General features: G+C 39.1%; 1 protein-coding gene across 1 annotated transcript in view; it reads left to right on the top strand.

Moving 5' to 3' along the window:
- The window catches only part of ADCY2 (adenylate cyclase 2), a 4,311,002-nt gene that overhangs the window by 3,649,425 nt on the left and 638,639 nt on the right, over positions 1-22,938 (top strand). The window contains exon 11 of the mRNA XM_044065410.1: positions 16,389-16,432. Coding sequence (XP_043921345.1) covers positions 16,389-16,432 — 44 coding nt within the window. The remainder of the gene's footprint in view (positions 1-16,388; positions 16,433-22,938) is intronic.

Consider the following 22,938-nt stretch of genomic DNA (forward strand, 5'->3'; position numbering starts at 1 on the left):
CAAAGCTATTGATTTTATTTCTGGGCTCAGGAAAGCATCAATATTTTCATCTTTTAAAAATATGCTAAAGTAAGTCTTCAAAGAAGAAGCTGTTAAAATTGTGTTGCTGTCAATGCATATACTTTTCAGTGAATATATAGTAATACACAATATCTAGATTGATCAAAGGGAAGGTTTGATCAATGTCTACATGCGACATAATGGTATTATCTTCTAATTAAGCAAATGTAACCTTATAAGGTATGTTTAATACTTTTATTTCATCCCTGTGTTATTTTCTTTACCTTAATTGTTATCATTGTTAGTTACTATTATAGCTAGGTTGTTACTGTGAAGGGGTCCCTGTCCAGTTCTTGTACCTATTTAATAAATAAATAACAAACAATTAGAAAAAATGCATTGGTATTAGGCTTTTGAGAAGCTGACTGCTGTTATCTTATGTTGGAACTTCGTACTACTCATACACTCATCCTTGCTGTTTAATACTCATACACTTATCCTTGCTGTTTAATACTCATACACTTATTCTGGTTGTTTACTACTCATACACTTACCCTTGCTGTTTAATACTCGTACACTTATCCTGGTTGTTTACTACTCGTACACTTATCCTTGCTGTTTAATACTCATACACATATCCTTGCTATTTACCACTCATGCACATATCCTTGCTGTTTAATACTCATACACTTATCCTGGTTGTTTATTACTCGTACACTTATCCTTGCTGTTTAATACTCATACACTTATCCTTGCTGTTTACCATTCATACACTTATCCTTGCTGTTTAATACTCATACACTTATCCTGGTTGTTTACTACTCGTACACTTATCCTTGCTGTTTAATACTCATACACGTATCCTGGTTGTTTACTACTCGTACACTTATCCTTGCTGTTTAATACTCATACACTTATCCTTGCTGTTTACTACTCATACACATATCCTTGCTATTTACCACTCATGCACATATCCTTGCTGTTTAATACTCGTACACTTATCCTTGCTGTTTAATATTCATACACTTATCCTTAATGTTTACTACTCATACACATATGCTTGCCATTTACCACTCATGCACATATCCTTGCTGTTTAATACTCATACACTTGTCCTAGCTGTTTAATACTCATACACTTATCCTTACTGTTTACTACTCATACACATATCCTTGCTATTTACCACTCATGTACATATCCTTCCTGTTTAATACTCGTACACTTATCCTTACTGTTTAATACTCATACATTTATCCTGGTTGTTTACTACTCAGACACTTATCCTTGTTGTTTTATACTCATACACTTATCCTGGTTGTTTACTACTAGTACACTTATCCTTGCTGTTTAATACTCATACACTTATCCTTGCTGTTTACCACTCATACACTTATCCTTGCTGTTTAATACTCATACACTTATCCTGGTTGTTTACTACTCATACACTTATCCTTGCTGTTTAATACTATTACACGTATCCTGGTTGTTTACTACTCGTATACTTATCCTTGCTGTTTAATACTCGTACACTTATCCTTGCTGTTTACTACTCATACACATATCCTTGCTACTTACCACTCATGCACATATCCTTGCTGTTTAATACTCGTACACCTATCCTTGCTGTTTAATACTCATACACTTATCCTTACTGTTTACTACTCATGCACATATCCTTGCTGTTTAATACTCGTACACTTATCCTTGTTGTTTAATACTCATACACTTATCCTTACTGTTTACTACTCATACACATATCCTTGCTATTTACCACTCATGCACATATCCTTGCTGTTTATTACTCGTACACTTATCCTTGCTGTTTAATACTCATACACGTATCCTTGCTGTTTAATACTCATACACTTATCCTTACTGTTTACTACTCATACACATATCCTTGCTATTTACCACTCATGTACATATCCTTCCTGTTTAATACTCGTACACTTATCCTTACTGTTTAATACTCATACACTTATCCTTACTGTTTACTACTCATACACATATCCTTGCTATTTACCACTCATGCACATATCCTTGCTGTTTAATACTCGTACACTTATCCTTGCTGTTTAATACTCATACACTTATACTTACTGTTTACTACTCATACACCTATACTTGCTATTTACCACTCATGCACATATCCTTGCTGTTTAATACTCATACACTTATTCTTGCTGTTTAATACTCATACACTTATCCTTGCTGTTTAATACTCATACACATATCCTTACTGTTTACTACTCATACACATATCCTTGCTATTTACCACTCATGCACATATCCTTGCTGTTTAATACTCATACACTTATCCTTGCTGTTTAATACTCATACACTTATCCTTGCTGTTTAATACTCATACACATATCCTTACTGTTTACTACTCATACACATATCCTTGCTATTTACCACTCATGCACATATCCTTGCTGTTTAATACTCATACACTTATCCTTGCTGTTTAATACTCATACACTTATCCTTACTGTTTACTACTCATACACATATCCTTGCTATTTACCACTCATGCACATATCCTTGCTGTTTAATACTCGTACACTTATCCTTTCTGTTTAATACTCATACACTTATCCTTACTGTTTATTACTCATACACATATCCTTGCTATTTACCACTCATGCACATATCCTTGCTGTTTAATACTCGTACACTTATCCTTGCTGTTTAATACTCATACACTTATCCTTACTGTTTACTACTCATACACTTATCCTTGCTATTTACCACTCATGCACATATCCTTGCTGTTTAGTCCTCATACACTTATCCTTGCTGTTTAATACTCGTACACTTATCCTTGAGGTTTACTACTCGTACACTTATCCTTACTGCTTTGAATACTATTAGTGAAGAGCTTAGCCTTATTCAAGTGGTTGTTTATTCCAGGGTTCTGGAAACTGCTGGATAAGAAACATGTCTTTTTTTATATTTGTTGGTTTATGTTTGCAAGATATTTATTACCCCAGTCATCATATTTTCTTAGCATACAGAATCATGTCAGACACAATTTTGCATGTTAGACATTATCCATGTTGAATTTGTCTGTAGGAAAAAGAATATAAAGACAGTATCTGAGGTCTCTCAGAGTCGTTCTTACTTTCAAAATACTCCATTTTCTTTTTAGGGACCTCAAAACTTTCTCAGGTGTGTTCATTGACTTCTTTTTAGGCTGCAGAATGCAGCATTATATTATGTTATTGGCCTACTATTAGTGGCCTCATTGAACTTATAGAGAGGTGTTAACATCTAGTGAGCTCCTGGATGTACCTGTGCATATAACATATGCTGCAGAGGACACATTTCTTAGTCCAGGTGTCATTCATTAACCAAATGGATTTGTTATTTCAGTCAGTATCTGTTATTTATCTCCTGCTCAGAAAGCCGATTGAGGTACAGTCTAGTGCGGCACTGTTACTTTTAGCATCAAATTGCATATTCATCTGTAGCTGGCTGTAACTGTAATGTCATAAGGACATTAGCCTGATGCATAGCAATTACAAGAAAAAAAATTCTGCCTGCAATACGTTTGTGCTTTTTGGTGTTTTCTGTCACTTTTTGTACTTTTTATGTCACATGAAACTGCAGGGTTTTCTAAACACGTTAGATGCTGTTGGCTTCCTACTTGCCCATTTGGTCATTTGCATCACACATCTGCCCACTGCCTTTCAGAACCATGACGTTTCTTAACTGTTCACTTGCCATGGCATGTTCTCTCTAGCATAAAATTGTTTGGGAGTTTTGCCCAAATGTCTCATTCACCCTGCACCTAATACTTTTTTTACCACTGTCTTACTAAATAATGCATTAATGTGCACAGCTCAGGATATAAGACACACATTAACACTTTTCATTATTCCCATCCCCATTAATTAGAGATGTAATACCTAAAATGAGACAGAAAACAGATGCTTGAATTAAATGTTACTTCATAATTGGCTATAAGAAATTAAAGAAAGCATATGTATTAGCTATTAACCATTTTCTTCCAAATATCACTCTGACTTGCTGAAATGATAACCCATTTATGTATTTTATTTCTGTTTCTGGGTATCTCTTAGATTCAGAAACAATTCTTAGCTCACTGTAATATTTTAGGATGTACTCCATGAACCAAAACAGAAGCACTTTTAATCTTTGCAAAAATATACTCTCATTTCAAATTCATGTAAATATGAAATCTGCTTTTCTATCATCTGTCTGTTTATAAGAGCAATATTTAAAAATATGTCCCTGATTTTTTTTTGTTTTGTTTTTGTCCCATGATAATTTTTGGCCTTAACCAGCATTCTTACACTAAGTGGTTGAGAGGTATGATATCAGCCTATCTGTTCCCTCTCAATGAGGTCTTTACTAGATCTACAAAGGTGACAGCCATCTATAGGAGCCATCATTTAGGTAGACATGTAGGTTACTTGTACCTGTGCCACCTTTCTTGCAATGATGGCATTTATCTGCATTCTAGCACACTCCCCTGGGTAATGGGACTTACAACCCATATCAATGTGAGGACAACTACACCTGCCCATAGACAAGTGAATGCTTTCATGCACTTGCTCAATGAAGGCTAACACTGTATAAGATTTTGATGCATCATGTGGCATCCCCAGGTCATGTACACCACCCTTTCCTCCAAATATTTCTAGTCCCATGCAGCTAGCTCTCCCACCTCACCCAACGCTTCACTGCAGACATGTTGTCTAAAGCGTTATTTGTCTAATTTGATTCATCATTTTTATTTATCAACTAAATGGGTAAGTGAACTGATCTAAAGCAGACTACTTCTAGTCATGATATGAGCCAAAAAGGCAAGGTTAAATCTAACGCATATGGATACATTGGGATAACTGTTCAATCAGAGTGTTTCAGGGAGCTGACAGACCCATTGCATCTCTACGTATGCAACACAGATAAGGACAGAATGTGCACTCTCCACACAGGCAGTAGCTGAAGATCAGGAGCTATGAGGAAGAGATCTAATCACTGAGCCGACAGGCTCTACCAATCAATAAACCCAAGAGACAGAAACTTATTCATCAGATACACTGCCTCCTAGACATTTACTACTGAAATGATGGGAACACAATACATTTGTCTTTTACTTATACACACATCTCTTATATCAAAACATTGGACTTGGTATGATCCTACTAACTTTCACATGAAGAGCACACCCTAGAAACAAATAAGTAAATAATCCAGACATATATTTTTGAGAGATTTGTGACAATATTGTGAAATGGTTTTGTCCGCCAGGCAAAACACTGGAAAAAAGTTGCTGAAGGCCACTTTCAACAAACATGATTTTAAGCTTGTACCTCCTATGTGGGTGGAGGTCTCCCCACACACCCCTAACTTATAGAGATAGATAGGTAGATGGAGATATACCAACTACACAGTTGCCAAACAGTGGAATAAGGGCAATACCATATGTTCACTGAACCTGGCTTTCAGTGATAAAGCCACTACACACACAATGTTGTTAAAGAGGCAAACAGTGTTTGGCGTGAATGCACAATTCCAGTTTGAGTGGTAGAAATTGAACTTATTCCAGCCCTCTCCCCTTACAATTAATATACATTCCAGACCATTAAATAGCTACTAGTAATGGGCTGTGTCTCAGTGATTTTCTAATCAACACCTTTTACTGAATCTGCCTGTAACTCATATTTACCTTAATCACACCATTTGGCTACTCCTAAAATTAAGCATGAATTTATAATTAGTGGAAAGGAGAGGCCTGTGACACTCCCCTCATTCACAAAGAACAGTTGTTTATGCATAATGTATGACATTTATATGTGTGTGTGTGTGTGTGTGTGTGTGTGTGTGTGTGTGTATACACATATATATATTGATAAAAAGTCTTGGTTACATTGTATCTTTCCTATCACTGCTGCTATTTTGGCATCTCTTCCAGGACTGGAAATGAAATTTACATATGTTATGGTCACTGCATTATAAACTGTTCATAACAGCCATGCATTTATGCATAGAGTTTCTGTCATAAAGCAAACTCTAACTTGAAGAAATACATGCAATGATAAAGTTGTCCCATAGCCGGTTTCTGTATATTATAACTGATCTACATCAGTATTAAGATCATTTACTTTATACGTGTTTCATTTTATTTATTTCTTGCACCCTGTTTAACTTTTCCCATTACCCCGCAGTAGTGGGATCTCGGAGTTGGTATATTTAGTTGGGGGGGCCAAAGCCCCTCACATGGGTGGTTTTCCTTTCCTTCGCCATATGTTTTTTTTTCAGGATGGCCAAGCGTTTACTTACCTGGAGTGGTAAGTCGGTGCTCCAGGACATCAGTGTTCTGGTGCTGTCGGCCTTTTCATCTCAGTAATATGGATTTTGGGTAAGTGAAATTTCGGTCTGCAGAAGTAGACCCATACATGTATATGCATACATATATATATATATATATATATATATATATATATACACATACACACACACACACACACACACACACACACACACACACACACACACACACACCCATCCTCAACTGCTTTTTCCCATTTTGCACATAGGTTCAGGGTGTCACTTCAACAGTAACAATCATCTCCAGCCAAGGTTTACCCCTGCCATAGTAGTTCATTCATACCACTCACTCCCAAACACACACACTCACCTATGGCCAGTTTAGAGTGTCCAATCCTCCTACTGCATGTCTTCTGGAATGTGCGAGGAAACCAGAGTACCCGGAGGAAACCCACGTGACAACAGGGAGGACATGCAGGCTCCACACAGAAGGCACCCCAACTGAGAATCGAACCAGAGAACCTCCTTCTGTGAGCTGACAATGCTAACCACTGCACCACCTCAGCCACTTCTGAGAATCAAACCAGAAAATCTCTTGCTGTGAGGTGACAATGCTAACCGCTGCACCACCATGATCACCCCAATCTATATCTATATATCTACCTATCTCTCTCTCTCTATATATATATAGTTTTACAATTAGATTTGTGAACTGCAGTCGATCGAGAGTGTGATGTTGGAGTTGGTATATATAATTTGCAGGGGGTGCAGGAGGCGCAGCGTGGAGTAGGCTAGCTCCCCCTGGAAGATAGTAAAAGTGATGTACCATTGAATCTAGAGTGTCATGGTACATTACGGTAAATAGCTTGGGTGCCTGACCTCACCTTCTGCTATGTCGAATACATCAAACTATGGGAGTCGATGTATTCAGTTTCAAGTTTCCTGCTTGTTCACTGTTGCAATTTTCAAAATATTGGTTCAACGCTGAGGCCAATTGATGGATGCAGTTTCAAGGTTTCAGTAGTAAACCATATATATATATATATATATATATATATGTATATTTATATATATATATATATATATATATATATATATAAATATACATATATATATATATATATATATATATATATATATATATACATACATATCCTCCACTAACCTAGATAGCAGGTGCACATGAATAATTATTTAATATGAGCACAACTTCCTTTATATTTGTATCATTCTTGATAAGTATGTCTGAAACTTTCTGTTATTTTGGTAAAACAAAAGACCTAATTTAGAGCAAAGGGTAAGGTCAAAATCCTTTTAATCAGCTGAAACCTTTTCTTGTCCACTGATAACAAATCTCTTTCCTTTTCGGTATATTCTACTGTAAGCTCCAAGTTGTTGGCTCCAACCATCTTGATGACACTTACTTTCTGGTGCTAGGATCTCAGGTCCTGTTCATTCAGAGTGGTGTACCATTCTTTGCCTTGGATCTGCTATATTCCTGCTTAACTGCTTGACTGTTTGTACAAAATTATCTAGAGTATAAAAAGTGGCTGCAAAACATCATCGGGAATATAAAAAGTGACACTCAAGCAGGCAAGAAGATCCTCAGCACTACAGGATAAAATAATTCAAATATCACCTTAATTTGTGTGCACAGTCTAGTTATATGTAGACATACCATTCTGTACTGTCTTAACAAAGAGTAATGATGTTCACAAAGGGCATGACTGTTTTGTAATTTTATTACAGCCCCCAGAGACAAGAAAGCAGATGAAATATTTTCTTTCAAAGAAACTACTACCAATATCATCCAAGGCATTTTCATGCAAAAAAATGAGGTAGAATGACCTAATTTGCCCTCTTCCTCCCTTCAAGATGAATTCCCATCCCCTCTGCCAGTCTATCAGTCATGAATGACAAGCATTTAGCACCCTCTTCAGTTTCAGAGATCCATGTGAAATGGAGGTATTTCTACCAGTTCCTGCTTCCTGGTGTCTCAGTTCTCCACAGTTACTTCAACTAGGTGATCTTGATGCAAACTGAGCATTTGCTGTATTTCTTTCATTTTAAGATGTGACTGATCTGTAGATTGATTAATGTTGACTAGATCTGCTGTATCAAATCCTGTTTTCCCAACTGCATAGTATAATTTTTCATACACTCCTCCAGGAAGTCTCTTCTTCGTCCTGACTGTGTAGACGTTTTCATTGTACAAGCTGGACCTTAAGATTCTAGTGCTATTACTTCTTTTTTAACTAGAAGTATCTCCTTTTTCAAGGCATAAAGCTCACCCACTAAGCCACTGTATTACTTTAATAGTGTGGGTTAAATACAAAGTCTTCCAATTTGTTTCTTTTTTTATGCTGAATGTTGTATGACTGGCAAATTCTTAACCTCATACTTGTCTTAAGATTGCATCATGGCTATGACATTAGGCACTGTACTGATCAATTGTGGTGTCTATAAGGTTAGGACATTTTTTATGATGAATGATGGTTAGGCTTTATGCCAAGGTGTTTTGAAAGAAGTTGTACATCAAATGCAAAGGGTGTCCAGCAAAGAGGAGGATGTTATACGTAGTGGGCTGGCTTCAGAAATTGCTGCCACCAGTGTTAAGCCCTAGTTTGTTCTGCTGCCACTGGCAGTGGCACTTTCTGAGTCTGACATGGCTATTGCAATGATCATATGTAAGTCTATAAAATCACTATCTTCTTAGCTGAGCTATATGCTAATGAGGCACTTTGGGGCATGGTCTAGGCTAATTAGCCACATGCTCTCCTTAAAAATACATACAGTAAGACATTTATGCTGTGTATGTTAGCTTGAGCAGCTGAGTTAATTGCATCCATGCACCCACCCACAACCCCTTTTTCCCATTTTTGTACATGGGATTGTGGTGTCACATCAATAGTGACAATCTTTTAGAAGCAATGGTTCACATCACTGGGTGGACAGCCCTGCCACTATTGTTTTTCCATAACATACACACACACACACACATGCACACACACACACACACACACACACACACACACACACACACACACTTACATCTATGGCCAATTCAGTATATCCAATCCACCTACTGGAATGTGGAAGGAAACTGGATCACTCCAAGAAAACCCTACACAAACATAGAGAGGACATGTATACTCCACACAGAAGGTAACCCAGCTGAGAAGTGACAATGCCACCCTCTGCACCACTTTGCCACCTGCTGCTGAGCTAATTAACTTGGGCAAAAGTTTACATTTACCATTACTATCAATGGGTGAGATTGTGTTAGAGGTAAGTGCTGGGGAGTTAAGTGGAGAGATAGTGGCTGGGGTGTGTGCATGTGTGTTTGTATGTATGTATGAGTGTGTTGTGGCATCTGTGAGTGTACACCGATATATCTGTGTGTGTGTGTGTGTGTGTGTGTGTGTGTGTGTGTGTGTGTGTGTGTGTGTGTGTGTGTGTGTGTGTGTCTGACTGCCTGTCTGGGTGGCTGCATTAGATGGGTTAGTTAGTGAACAGGTAGGGTAGTATCTGTGTTTCATTGTATGTGTATGTAAGGATGAATAGATGAGAGTGTGTGTGAAAATGGGTGATGGAGACCTCCATGTATGTGTGTTTGTATGTGCATGAATGTGTGTGTGTGTGTGTGTGTGTGTGTGTGTGTGTGTGTGTGTGTGTGTGTGTGTGTGTGTGTGTGTGTGTGTGTGTGTGTGTGGGTGTGTGTGAGTGTGTGTGTGTATGTATACACTGTATATAGAAAAACTCACTAAGCTAGGCATTAACCCCTATATCACTAGGTGGGTTGCAAACTGGCTCACAGATAGAACCCACACTGTGAAAGTAGCTGACTCCAAGTCAGACTTCCGTCTGAGTGGAGTCCCACAGGGTTCAGTCCTGGGTCCTCTCCTCTTTGTTATGTACTTCTCTGAAGTCCAGGCCAACACGAAGGGACTCTGGCTGACAACGTTCGCAGATGATTGCAAGTTGGGAGCTGCTATTAACTCCCCAAGTGATGCTGACATCCTACAGAAAGGCCTCAATGACACAAATGACTGGTGTCAGAACCATGGCCTTAAGCTCAATGCCAAAAAATGTGTCGTCATCCCCCTTGGGAAAAACCCAGTTCCCTTGAATTACCACATTGATGGTAGTCCACTGAACACAGAAGGTATTATAAGAGCTCTGGGAACACAGGTTGACAGTAGACTCTCTATTGACCACCACATTACCACTGTGGTCAGAAAGTCCTTCTATGTGGCATATCTCATTACTAAGGGTTTTGCATCCGGGAAGAAGGAGGTCATTGTCTCCCTCTACTCTTCCCTCATTAGGCCAATCATTGAGTACAATGCCCCATTTGGCATGTACATCACTAGACACCTGCAACAAATGGAGAGGCCACAAAAGTACCTCACAAAGAGGATCCTAGATTTTAAACACTTGTCCTATACATTCAGACTCAAAAAACTCCAGCTATTCTTTGTCGTATATTGCCTACTTAGAGGCGATCACTGCTTGACTTACAAAGACATGTCTGACACAGCTCTGTTAAAAATGCTACATCTAAAGAAATCCCTCCGCACCACATGCTCCAGAGACCTCAATTATCACAATCAACAGAACATGCTGGAGGGACAGGTTCATAACCCAGAGACTGCCCATGCTATGGAATAGACTTCCCATACATGTCAAGCAGAGCACCTCACTGGCCATCTTTAAGAGAAATCTTGATGAGTGGATGGGAAATCGAAAATTCACCCCAGGGATTACTCCAGTGGCTCTACTTGACAGAGGCACTAATAACTAAGGTCAGGTGGCATGATGCCAGGGTAATCCTATGGGCTAGGCTTGTAAAGGCTCCAGGGCCATTAGCCTAGTACACACCTATGAACCTATATATATATATATATATATATATATATATATATATATTTTTTTTTTTTTTTTTAATATTTTTTATAATGGTGTTGGATATGTGTGTGTGTGTGTGTGTGTGTGTGTGTGTGTGTGTGTGTGTGTGTGTGTGTGTGTGTCAGTGTGGGGACTGCCATACCTCTAAACTCCCCAGACCAATAAGCAAATTCTGCAATACTTGGGGGGTGGGGGGTAAGACATTAGAAAGAATGGAAATTTAATTATTACAATTTTTCTTCTTTCGGCTTTTCCCAGTTAGAGGTCACCTCATCGGATCACCTGTCCACTCATGATTGGCGTGAAGTTTGACAGTGTTGAGTTGCCAGCCCAGCACCCAACCTTCCATAGAAGGCACACACATGCACCTAGAACCAATTTAGAGTGTCCAATCCATCTACAGCATGTCTCTGGGATGTGGGAGGAAATCGGAGCACCCAGAGGAAACCCACACGACCACAGGAAGGACATGCATACTCCAGACAGAAGGCACCCCAGCTGAGGATCGAACTGGAGAACCTCTTGCTGCGAGGCAGCAATGCGAACCGCTGCACCACCGTGGCCGCCCTAAATTTAATTATTACAATAATGTCACTTAAAAAGTTAACAGAACAAGAGTGTCACATCACAAAAGACACATGGGCATGGAGAAACACCAGACACCAGGTATGTAAAATATTACCCTAATCATCATTTACTCCCTTTTTCCCATTTCTGATATGAGGCTGGGGTGTCCTGTCAACAGTCGCCATCTTTATCTATTCAATGCCACTCTCCTGCCTTCTTCAAATTCATACCTGACTGCCACAGATCTTCTCTCACACAATCCATCCACCTGTTTGCTGGACACCTTCATTTCCTCTTGCCTTCTTCCTGTCTGTCCCAAATCTTTTTTATCAGATTGTCTTCTGCTTTTCCTCACCTGCCCAAACCACCATAATCTGTTCTCTTTGACCTTTTCTGCAACTGGACCTACTTTGGTTTCTGAACTTATGTCCTTATTTCTTCATTTATCCCACGGTGTGCATCATACCACCCATCTCAGCTACTTTACCTCCATCACCTCTGGTTTCCACAACTCATCTGCCTTTACTGCACAGGTTTCTGTACCATCCAGTAGTAGGGGGTCACACCACTATTTTGTACATCTTACTTTTCAACTTCTTTGGCATTCTCCTGTCATACACTACACCTGACATTCTGTGCTAATTGGCTGCAGCCCCTCTCATTCTAGCTTTGACCACCTTATTCAGACTTCTCATCTCCTCAACCACCCCTCCCAGATACTTGAAACTTAACCTGTTCCACTATTTTCCCTTCTATCTCAGTTCTCAGCCTCTTTTGATTTCCCTCATTTGCAGCCATTGCAACTGTCTTATCTGTACTCAGTTTCATCTCTTCTGCCTTCAATTTTGCATTCCATTACCCTATCCTTTGCTGAAGTTCTTGCTCAGAATCTGCTTGTAATGTCACATCATTTGCATACAGCAACTTTGTTGATCTGTCCTGTCTGACCTGTTTGCTAATGTAGTCCATCACCACTGTGAACAGCAGTTCGATCAAAGATGAGGCCTGATGCACACCCACTTCCACTGAGAATCCCTCTGTGAGATCGAACACTGTCTCTACTTGAGTAATTGGGTCCCTGTACATAGCTTGCACTATTTTTAACAGTGTTTCAGGGACTTTGAACCACCACAGGACTGCTAAAATCAGCTTTCTCAGAAACTTGTCATACGCTTTCTCCAAATCTAGGAATGCCCATTTGGATTCTTTACTTATTTCAACCTTCCTTTCAAGTATCTGTCTCATTGCAAACATTGGGTGGGTTGTGCTGCATCCTGATATGAATCCAAATTGCTCTTCTCCCATCTTACTTTGCTTATTCATTTATCAATCACCCTCTGAAAAAATGTCATGCAGTGTAACAGGAGTTTGATACCTCTGTAGTGTCCACAGTTGCGAATGCCCCCTTTGTTCTTGAATGTTGGCACTAGTATGCTTATTCTCCAATCATCTGGGATATGCTTTTCTCTACATACAGCTATGAGTACCTTCAGGAACCATTGATCCCCTGTCTTACTCAATATCTTTATCATATCCGCTGTGACTTCTTCTGAGCCTGCTGCTTTCTCTGATTTTATTTTCCATAGTGCTGTTATTACATCTTCTATGGCTGACTCCTCCTCCTCTCTCATTGTAGGCTGTGTCTGGAGCAGTACAGCTTCTCTGGGGTTTCTTTCTTCAGAAACTGATGGAAGTGCTTTTTCCATCTGCCATTAATGTCCTATGGATTGGTGAGTAGGCTGTTGCTGAAGGATGTCTATCTTTATCCTTCTGTCTTTGCCTTGCAACCTGATATAGTTTCTTTGTGCCATTTATTGAGTTCACTTACCAGGAGCTGGTCGAGTGCCTCTGATGCCTTGTTCTTTGCTATTGCAATTCCTTTCTTAGACTCTTTCTTAGCCAGCCAGTATTCCTTCCTAGTTTGGTCTGTCTTTTCTATCTTCCACTTTTTCCTGCACTCCTTCCTTCCTTCCTTTTGATGACCTCATGAATTTCTGCATTCCACCACTAACTTTCCTTATGTACCTTATTTCCATACCTGGCATGGCTGCATATCTGTTCTGTAATCCTCATGCATACTGTTTTAAGGTGCTGCCATTCTTCTTCAGCTCCACCCATTTCCTCATCTTCTTAAAGTGCTACAGCCCCGAGTAATTCCTTGAACTCTTGTGCTTTCTTTCCAGTCAACTTTCATGACCTTAGAGCCTTCGCTGACCTCTGCTTGCAGCTAATTGTGGCAATCAGGGATTTATGCTGTGGGCTGACTGTTTTATTAGGGATGACTTCACAACTGCTGATACTACAGTCCCCTTTACCAGAGTTGCATGTTGGCCATTCTTGTAACTGCCTATTTCTAAACCATGTGTCAGCTACTATCAAGCCATTTGCCAGACAAACATCTAGAATGGACACTCTCCTTTATGTTTGCTCCCCCACCCATGTGAACACAGGCAGTCCTCCTATCCTGTTCTGCCTATCCCAGTATATGCATTTAGGTCACCTATTATCAAAACCAATTCATCTTGTACTGCTTAACCTAGTAGGTCCTGCAACTGCTGCCTTAATGCACTCTTTTCCTCTCTATCAAAACCGTACTGTGAGGCATAGGTTGAGATTATTAATAGTGCTCTGTTATTACACTGGTGTCGGATTGCATGAGTATGTCACTAATTCTGATGACATCATTCACTGCCTTCTGAAGCCTGTCCCTCACCACAGTTCCCACACCATTTCTAGCCTGCATCTTCCTGAGTAGTAGATTCTGGATCCCAAGCCAAGTGACTTTGCTGCGCTGTCCTTCCATCTTGTCTTCTGGTTGCAAAGGATGTCCAGATTTCTCCTTACCATCATGTCATCGACTTCCAAGTTCCATCCTGTCAGTGAACCTTCAATGAATGTAGCAATTCCTAGTTAATGTTTGGTATTTTGGATGGTTTTATGACCAGCTTTTGCTTAACAGAACACTAGATGGCCAGAAGCTTATTGACCCAGGGCTGCTGGGCTTTATGGCAAACACACACCGGCCAGTAGGGGTCTATACACTCCTCCCACCATTAGCATTGATCCCTGGTGTAGGATGAGTCCTCAACTCACTTATCACTTGCAAATACTCATGCCTACTTGACAATTTTAGTCAACACAACCAAATTGCCATACTTTTATACCATCAAGTGGCTAGCTGTGCCATGGCATTAAGTCTATGATCCATGTTCTCCTGTGTTGATGATACTGCACACCACAGTAGATGCCCAAATCAGTTGGGCTATACAATTCTTCCCCCTATAGGTCACCATCTAGAGTCTGTGCTGCTTTCTACAGATCCATTCTTGAGTGAGTTTGAGATGGAAACACTTACTATGTTTTTTTCAGAGGTAAGATAGACTCCACAGAGACATAGGGAGAATATGCAAACTGAAAAACATACATTGGCTGGAGGTCAGGATGGAACCTTGCACCCAGTACATGGCAGGCCTTAACCACTATGCCACTGAAGTAGTACCACAATCACTTTAAAAAAGTTAATAGAACAACAAGTTTTGCAGCATGTAAGACTCCTGACCTAGGCAATGCTTTAGTCCTTTGTGTTAACACTGGACACAAAGCTAACTCTTTAAATATTACCCAAAGTCACTTAAAAAAACAATGGGAGAAAAAGTTTAAACTCCTGAGCTCAAGAACCTCCTCTTTAGCAGCTGTTGCAGTAAGAATCATTTTCTAAAGAATAACAGGTATGAAACTCTAATGTCTGATATTATTTGCTGACTCTAATGGTCCATCAGTTACAAGGGACAGGGCAGGTATAAAGCAAAATCAGAGACAATTAAAAGGGATGGGCATGTCTCCATATGGTACAAAAGGTGTAGCATTATGATGTAGTACGATGCACTTTCTGAATGATAAAAGAATGGAACTCTAATGTCTGACATTATTGACTTACTGCAGTCATCCATGATTTAGGAGGGGTAGATAAAAAATAAGAGGCTACATCATCAGGGATATCCACGGAATGAAGACGAGGTATTTCAGTGTGCATGTGTGTGTGCGTGTGTGTGTGTGTGTGTGTGTGTGTGTGTGTGTGTGTGTGTGTGTGTGTGTGTGTGTGTGTGTGTGTGTGTGTTTGAATGTGTGCATTTTTGCATGAGAATGAATGCCTGTGTCAATGTGATGCATGAGTGACCATAGGTGTTTACCACAAGAAACTCCTGATTAACATTATTGGCAATCATGCAAATTAACCAGTAACGGTCTTTCCTCACTGCAGCTAACACGTATCTGAAATGCATTTCCCACAATTGTGGAAATAATCCCTTTTGGCTGCAGCTGTTAGTGCCCATGGTGCCATTCTTTCTGAATTCCGGGATTGTCATTACATCATAAAATATACCTCTGTATAATACATTATTTCCTAATTTTTTGACATGTTTACTCAGTCACTATATTATAGATTATGGACTTTTAGAGACAAACTGCTTTTACTGAAATTTGTTAATATTCTTTAGAATCTGAATTAATTTTATACACAGAATGTTTTATATATTTTAGGTAATAACCTGCTTTATTGCATTTCAAAGCAGTTTTAATTGAATCTGTTCTTTTACATTTCACAATTTCAGGATGTGCCTATGGGTCGGTATAATTTCCGACATCGTTCAGAAAGGTATGTATAAAATGATAAAGACCATTTTCTGCACAGAAAGGGAAGCCCTTTGCATGTTGGCTGTTGTCATTTGACTGCATGTTAGCCTTTGTTCTATTTATAGACATGATGCAGAACTCATTGTGTAAGAAAACAAGATAAAATCTGGGAATAAGCAGGACAGTCATATAACAATGAACAGAATAATCATTTCAGCATTATACCGCTTTTCACGTTTAATATAATATTTGTTTATTAATTTATTGATTTATTGCTGTTATATTTCAGGACATGCAGACAAAGGATTTTTGATATTCTCACCATACTTTTACTGCACCTTTTTCATTCCTCCAATATAGGTTGCATAAGAATTTCCTCCATAGTTGTTTTGTATCATTAACATGCTTTTTTTTATCAAATTTAGTTTTCATTCCCCACATCAAATAACTGAACAATGCCCCATAGTCAGACAAGGTAAATGTTACTTTACAAGGCATGCATATTTGTAGATATTAACCAGAAACCCCAAATATTATCAGTTGAATTTCATCATGGTCTGCAGCCTTGGTAAATGTTTTAAATATTTTTTCAAGAAACAAAATATTAATAATGTTTGTAGCAAAACAAAACTAACATTTATTATGAAACTGTATGCAACTACTAGTAAGTGAAAGATAATAAATTACAACTCTTTCTAACAGTAAAAATAGATTTTCCCTGCTAACTAAAACTTTCCTGGGATAGTACAACAAGTAACACATGCACTCAATTAACAGAAAAATAATATCACACAGTTATCCACCAAGTAATTAAAATATGCAACAGTGGACTCCTTGCCAAATAGCTAAATAATTAACATCTTCCAATGACATTCCAAGTTCAGGTCACAGGGAGGATAGTGTGTAATATTTCAATATAGTCACATTTTCTTGATATTCTAGAAGTTCTTTTAAAGTCTAAACTTGTTTTCCATAACATTTGTCTGTAGCACATTTGTTTGACTGTTTCCAGCAAAATGAGCAGTTATGATACATATTATATTTTTACTTCTGATATCCCGCATATATTCCTGCACACTATATTTTAAACCTTTAGCCTTTCCTATACAGAATAAAGGGGAAAAACACATTTAATGCATATATCAATCCATTGTTTGACATCTGCTTCCCAATAGCAGTAAACCTTCTTTTAAATATTTAAAAGATGGAATTAGTGTAAAACACGTGTGTGTGTGTGTGTGTGTGTGTGTGTGTGTGTGTGTGTGTGTGTGTGTGTGTGTGTGTGTGTGTGTGTGTGTATTCTTTTTGAAAGAGAGTTATTGCTAAACTGGCATATACTGGACCACAGGAAGCACCCATGGCTGTATGCTAGCTCAGATTATATATTTTCCATCAACAAGAATTAGTTATCACCTGGATGAAAAAAAGTTATGGGCCAGTTCTGTAAAGCCTTGGCTATATCATAGGTGACCCATGTTTGAATAGCAGTTTGAGTGCCTATAGAAACATGCCAGGAAGGATGGGACAAAGTGGCAACTGCTGACTGGCCCATCCTGGAGGGAGTGAGGGAAGTGATATATATTTCCATATGTGGTGACAATTAATGGGAGCACTGAGTATTTCCAAGTGGAGTCCAAGAGAGTGGAGCCTGCACAATCATGGTGCTTAGTATCAGTAAGCCAAAGGAAATCCAAAATGCATGGGCTTGTTTCCCCTTAAGGGACTGCTATAGTGGGCATAACAGTGCTACTGAAGAGGATGGCAGGGGTGTTCCCAATTTGGAGTTTCTAAGATATCCTCAGGACCAGCAAGCTGTTTTACTTCCTACCACCCAATTCACAAAGCTCATCAGGACTCCATTCCAATTACCAGTAGGCTATAGGGCTGTCATCCAGCCTGGGAGTACCCATCTTCTGTGACCCAGGAACAAATAGGACAGTTGGCTGTTAGTAGTGGTGCCATCAGGCAATATCTTGGGGAATAAAATAAGAAAGCACTTCCATGATGGAATTTGCTGCTGAAGAATCACTAAGAAATTTACTTAGAGTTTCCTTTCCTCGTGAATAGTGTATGCTACTATGCAAACTATTTACAAACTATCGACATCCAGGGATAGCCAAACAAGTCCTTTCAGCCAGCACCAGAAGCACAAAGGGTAAAAGCCAGACTATGACTCAGGTGACCCAAGTTTGATTAAGTGCTCAGGTGCTTCACAGCAGGGGCGGCGGGACATGACCATCCTAGGGAGAAAGCTGGAACAGAGCAGGATGCACATAGTCACAGTGCTCTATAGGAGAAGCAACATTGCAGTGGGCATCCTGGGGTCAGGCTTTCAGCTCACCACACCACTTCCAGGGTGTAGCCCTTATTAGGGAGTATATAGGTGTAAACACTTACAGAAAGAGGGTCTTGTGAGGCCCCATGGTGATGCCATTAGCCCATCTCCTTATTCAGTTATGGGGTTAGAGACTGGCACAAATGAATGGGTTCTTGACCAAAAGGCTGAAGCTTATTGTTTAGCACACAGAGGAAGAAAGAGCATGTAAAGAAAAAAAGGCCCTTTTTCTATATACTATCAGACACTCATTCCAGACGATACATATTATCCCTGGGTCTATATTGCAACATTGAACGCTTAAAACAGTGAACGATGTTACATCGACACATATTCAGTGAAAGCTGAAAATGTCGAATCCACAGAACAGTGATTTCTTTCCTAGGGAAAGAAATCGCTCTTCCAACCCCCGCAAAAAAAAAAACATTACACATTTCCAAACACATACACACATACCCAATCCTAACTATACCCCCCCCCCAAAAACCAGCATATCCACATAACACAACCATACATTTAACGAAAAAAAAACAGTAAACATTTTAAACCATATGCACTTACCTTATCCCGCACCCTAACCCTAAGGTTAGTAATTCTCGCACATTTACATAAACAGCTCCAAACACATACACACTTACCTTAACCCTAATTCTACCCCACCAAAACAAAAGTAAACAACTGAAAACACATACACAAGTAACTCAGACATACATCTTACACAAAATATAAAACATTAAACACTTTCATGCATATGCACTTACCTTAACCCGCACCATAACCCTAAGGTCAGTAACTGTTGCACAATCACGCTCGGGAGCTATACCGGACAAGGGACCACACTACACTTCAGAACACGGCAAAACTACAAAGCGGTCAAGCGACTTCTTTCCCAGGGAAAGAATTCACTGAACAGCCACTTCGCTGTTTTGCCTGTTCGCTCTACATATGTCGACGAAAACGCATTCGACATAATGCGTTTTCGTTGTACTCATAGGAACCTATTATCCCTTACATAAGAATCCAGTAAAAATGGGTTGTGAAGATACTGACTTAACACCTTGCATACATTTCCCATATAGGAACCAATATGAGAAACAATTGAGCAAGCAAGTGCCAGATACACATTTTTATGTATTATAAGCAGGCAATGACATAATAACAGTTGAGATGTAATAAAAGGGAGTTTTTTATTAACTTATTTTTTGGAAATGCACGCCCTACTGAAACAAACAATATAGTTTTTTTACATGCCACATCACAATTATTAAACCAGAAATGCATAACATAGACATATCGTTAAAAAGTGGTGTAACACAGTTTGAAATATTTTTGAGAATTCGTAACTACAACCATTACCCTTTATTTGCCTGTATAATTAATATATATTGTGGTTTATCAGTTCAGAAATGGCCAGAGATTGTTGGTTACTCAAAATAAAAGACTGCACATCTTTATTGCACTTCTTAAATAGTAAATCAATTAAAAATGTAATATTTTACCAAATGCCTTATTGCAGTCATTTTCGAACAGAGGAATAGCATTATTTTTTTTTTAATACACAGTCTATATTCAATGAGTAGTATGCATTATTTTGTTATTCTTTTTGCCTCTTTGCAGCTGATCATCAGCTTCCGCAAGTCCTTTCCTGGGTCTACCAGGTTCTCCTTCCTCTGCTAGATAACTTTGACTCATGCTCAGGGCTGGTAAGGAGATCAGAGCTCCTAAGGCACTATCACATTACTAACAAGAAGTGTTTTTAAATGCCCTACATATGTATGTATGTATGTATGTATGCATGGATAGGTTCATAGGTGTGTACTAGGCTAATGGCCCTGGAGCCTTTACAAGCCTAGCCTATAGGATTACCCTGGCATCGTGCCACCTGACCTTAGTTCCCAGCGCCTCTGTCAAGTAGAGCTACTGGAGTGATCCCCGGGGTGAATTTTCTATTTCCTATACACTCATCAATATTTCTCTTGAAGAGGGCCAGAGAGGCACTCGGCTTGACATGTATGGGAAGTCTGTTTCATAGCATGGGCAGTCTGTGGGTTATGAACTTGTCCCTCCAGGTTGTTCTGTTGTTTCTGGTAATGAGGTTGAGGTCTCTTGAGCATGTAGTGTGGAGAGATTGGGATTTCTTTATATGTAGCATTTCTAACAGAACTGGGTCAGACATGGCTTTGTAAGTCAAGCAGAAATCGCCTCTAAGTAGGCAATATGAGATAGAGGATAGTTGGAGTTTTTTGAGTCTGTCCATATAGGACAAGTGTTTAAGACCTAAGATCCTCTTTGTGAGGTATTTTTGCAGCCTCTCCAGTGGTTGCAGGTGTCTAATGAGGTACATGCCAAATGGGACATTGTACTCGATGATTGGTCTAATGAGGGAAGAGAAGAGGGAGACAATGACCTCTTTCTTCCTGGTTGCAAAACCCTTAGTAATGAGATGTGCCACATAGAACGACTTTCTGACCACAGTGGCAATGCGGTGGTGAAAAGAGAGGTTGCTGTCAACCTGTGTTCCCAGATCTTTTATGACGTCTTCTGTGTTCAATGGACTACCATCGATGTGGTAATTCATGGGAACTGGGTTTTTCCCAAAGTGGATGATGACACTTTTTTTGGCAGTGAACTTAAGGCCATGGTTTTGACACCAGTCATTGGTCTCAGTGAGGCCTTTCTGTAGGATGTCATTTATTTACTTATTTCTTGCATTTGTTTATCAAAATAGTCCAACTGTGCAGAAAGCTACCCCTTTATAGGAGAGGTATGGGGAAAAAATTTCAAGAAAAATTCCAACATTACGTAAAGAACATAGTAAACAGAGGTATATAAGTACTCAACATATATAAAATTTAAACAGAATACCATTAATTAATAACAGCATCACGTAATGAGCTATGAATTGAAATTCTCCTCACTGAGCATGTACTTCTGAATCCAGAGCCAGTCATGCAATGGGACATGCTGGTGTATCATACTATCGCCATGGTAGTTCAGCCACTGCCCTTGCCATCCAAAGGACAATGCCATCAGTACATCCCTAACCTCTGCTACGGATCAATCATGAGGTACATCCAAGATCACAGCCTCTACCCAGTGTTGGGCACATCCAGCCTCCTGTTATCTGTGCCTCTGACAGCTGAGCCAGTAATTAAATGCAGGTTGCTTTGAGCACACTCAGGCTTAGCCCTCCACCCCTCTATGGCATGGCAATGTCTCTGATATGTATTAAGTAATGCAGATTCATTACTATTTTCATCACATAAGAAAAACTGCTCAGCCTAACTAGGGCAATGAGTGCAGGTAGAATCATTTCCACAGTTACATTATCAGTATTCACAAAAATATGCCATATGCAATTTCTGCCATAATTTAAAACGATGCCATATGCAATTTCAGCCATAATTTAAAACAATGACATATGCAATTTCTGGCATAAGTTAAACATGATGCATTTTAACTTTATAATGTTCTGGATTCACTGCAGATCCATGTTTTATGCCCAAATGTGAAATGCCTTTTTGCAGCTCTGAAAGTTCTGTGTCAGAGATATTCACCATAATATCCTCATTTCAAAATAGTCATTATAGTCAACAGCAATGGCAAAGGGTCAAAAATACACACATTTGAAAAACAAATTTTAGCATGATCCCCACTAATGCATGGTTTAACCATTTAATTGTCAGTTTCGTGGTTTCATTTTATTCATTTACTGAGCGCATTTTTTTTCTTGTTGTATCCTCTCTAGAAGACATAGGCTGTGGTCCCAGAGGAATAAATTATTTTTACTGTGGAAGGCATCGTAATTTTGATTTTTACAGAATAAGTATATCTCATGCAAGCATAATGTGATTATGCTTATTAACTAAAAAGCTGTATGGCTGTCAAATGTTATATATATATAGGATCCCTACTAAATCTCAAAATTCCACAATCCCGAGACCCTGAATCCCTAGGACCAGAATCTCGAGATTGCGGAATCTCAAACATAAAAAAAAAAAGAAGTAAACAAAAAAAAAAAAACATTTTCTAACGTATATGCAGGGAGGCAAGCAAAGTGAACTGCAAAGTTTCCACTCCGCTCTGCACGGCACTTGTTTACCATTCACTCCACTATAGTGTGGTCTCGTTGTTTGTATATTTAAGTTGCAGGGGGTGTGGGGGATGCATGGGACATCAGAAAAATTTTTTTT

Source organism: Protopterus annectens, chromosome 3.part0 (assembly GCF_019279795.1).
Source record: "Protopterus annectens isolate FY-2018-M chromosome 3.part0, PAN1.0, whole genome shotgun sequence".
Lineage (NCBI taxonomy): Eukaryota > Metazoa > Chordata > Ceratodontiformes > Protopteridae > Protopterus > Protopterus annectens.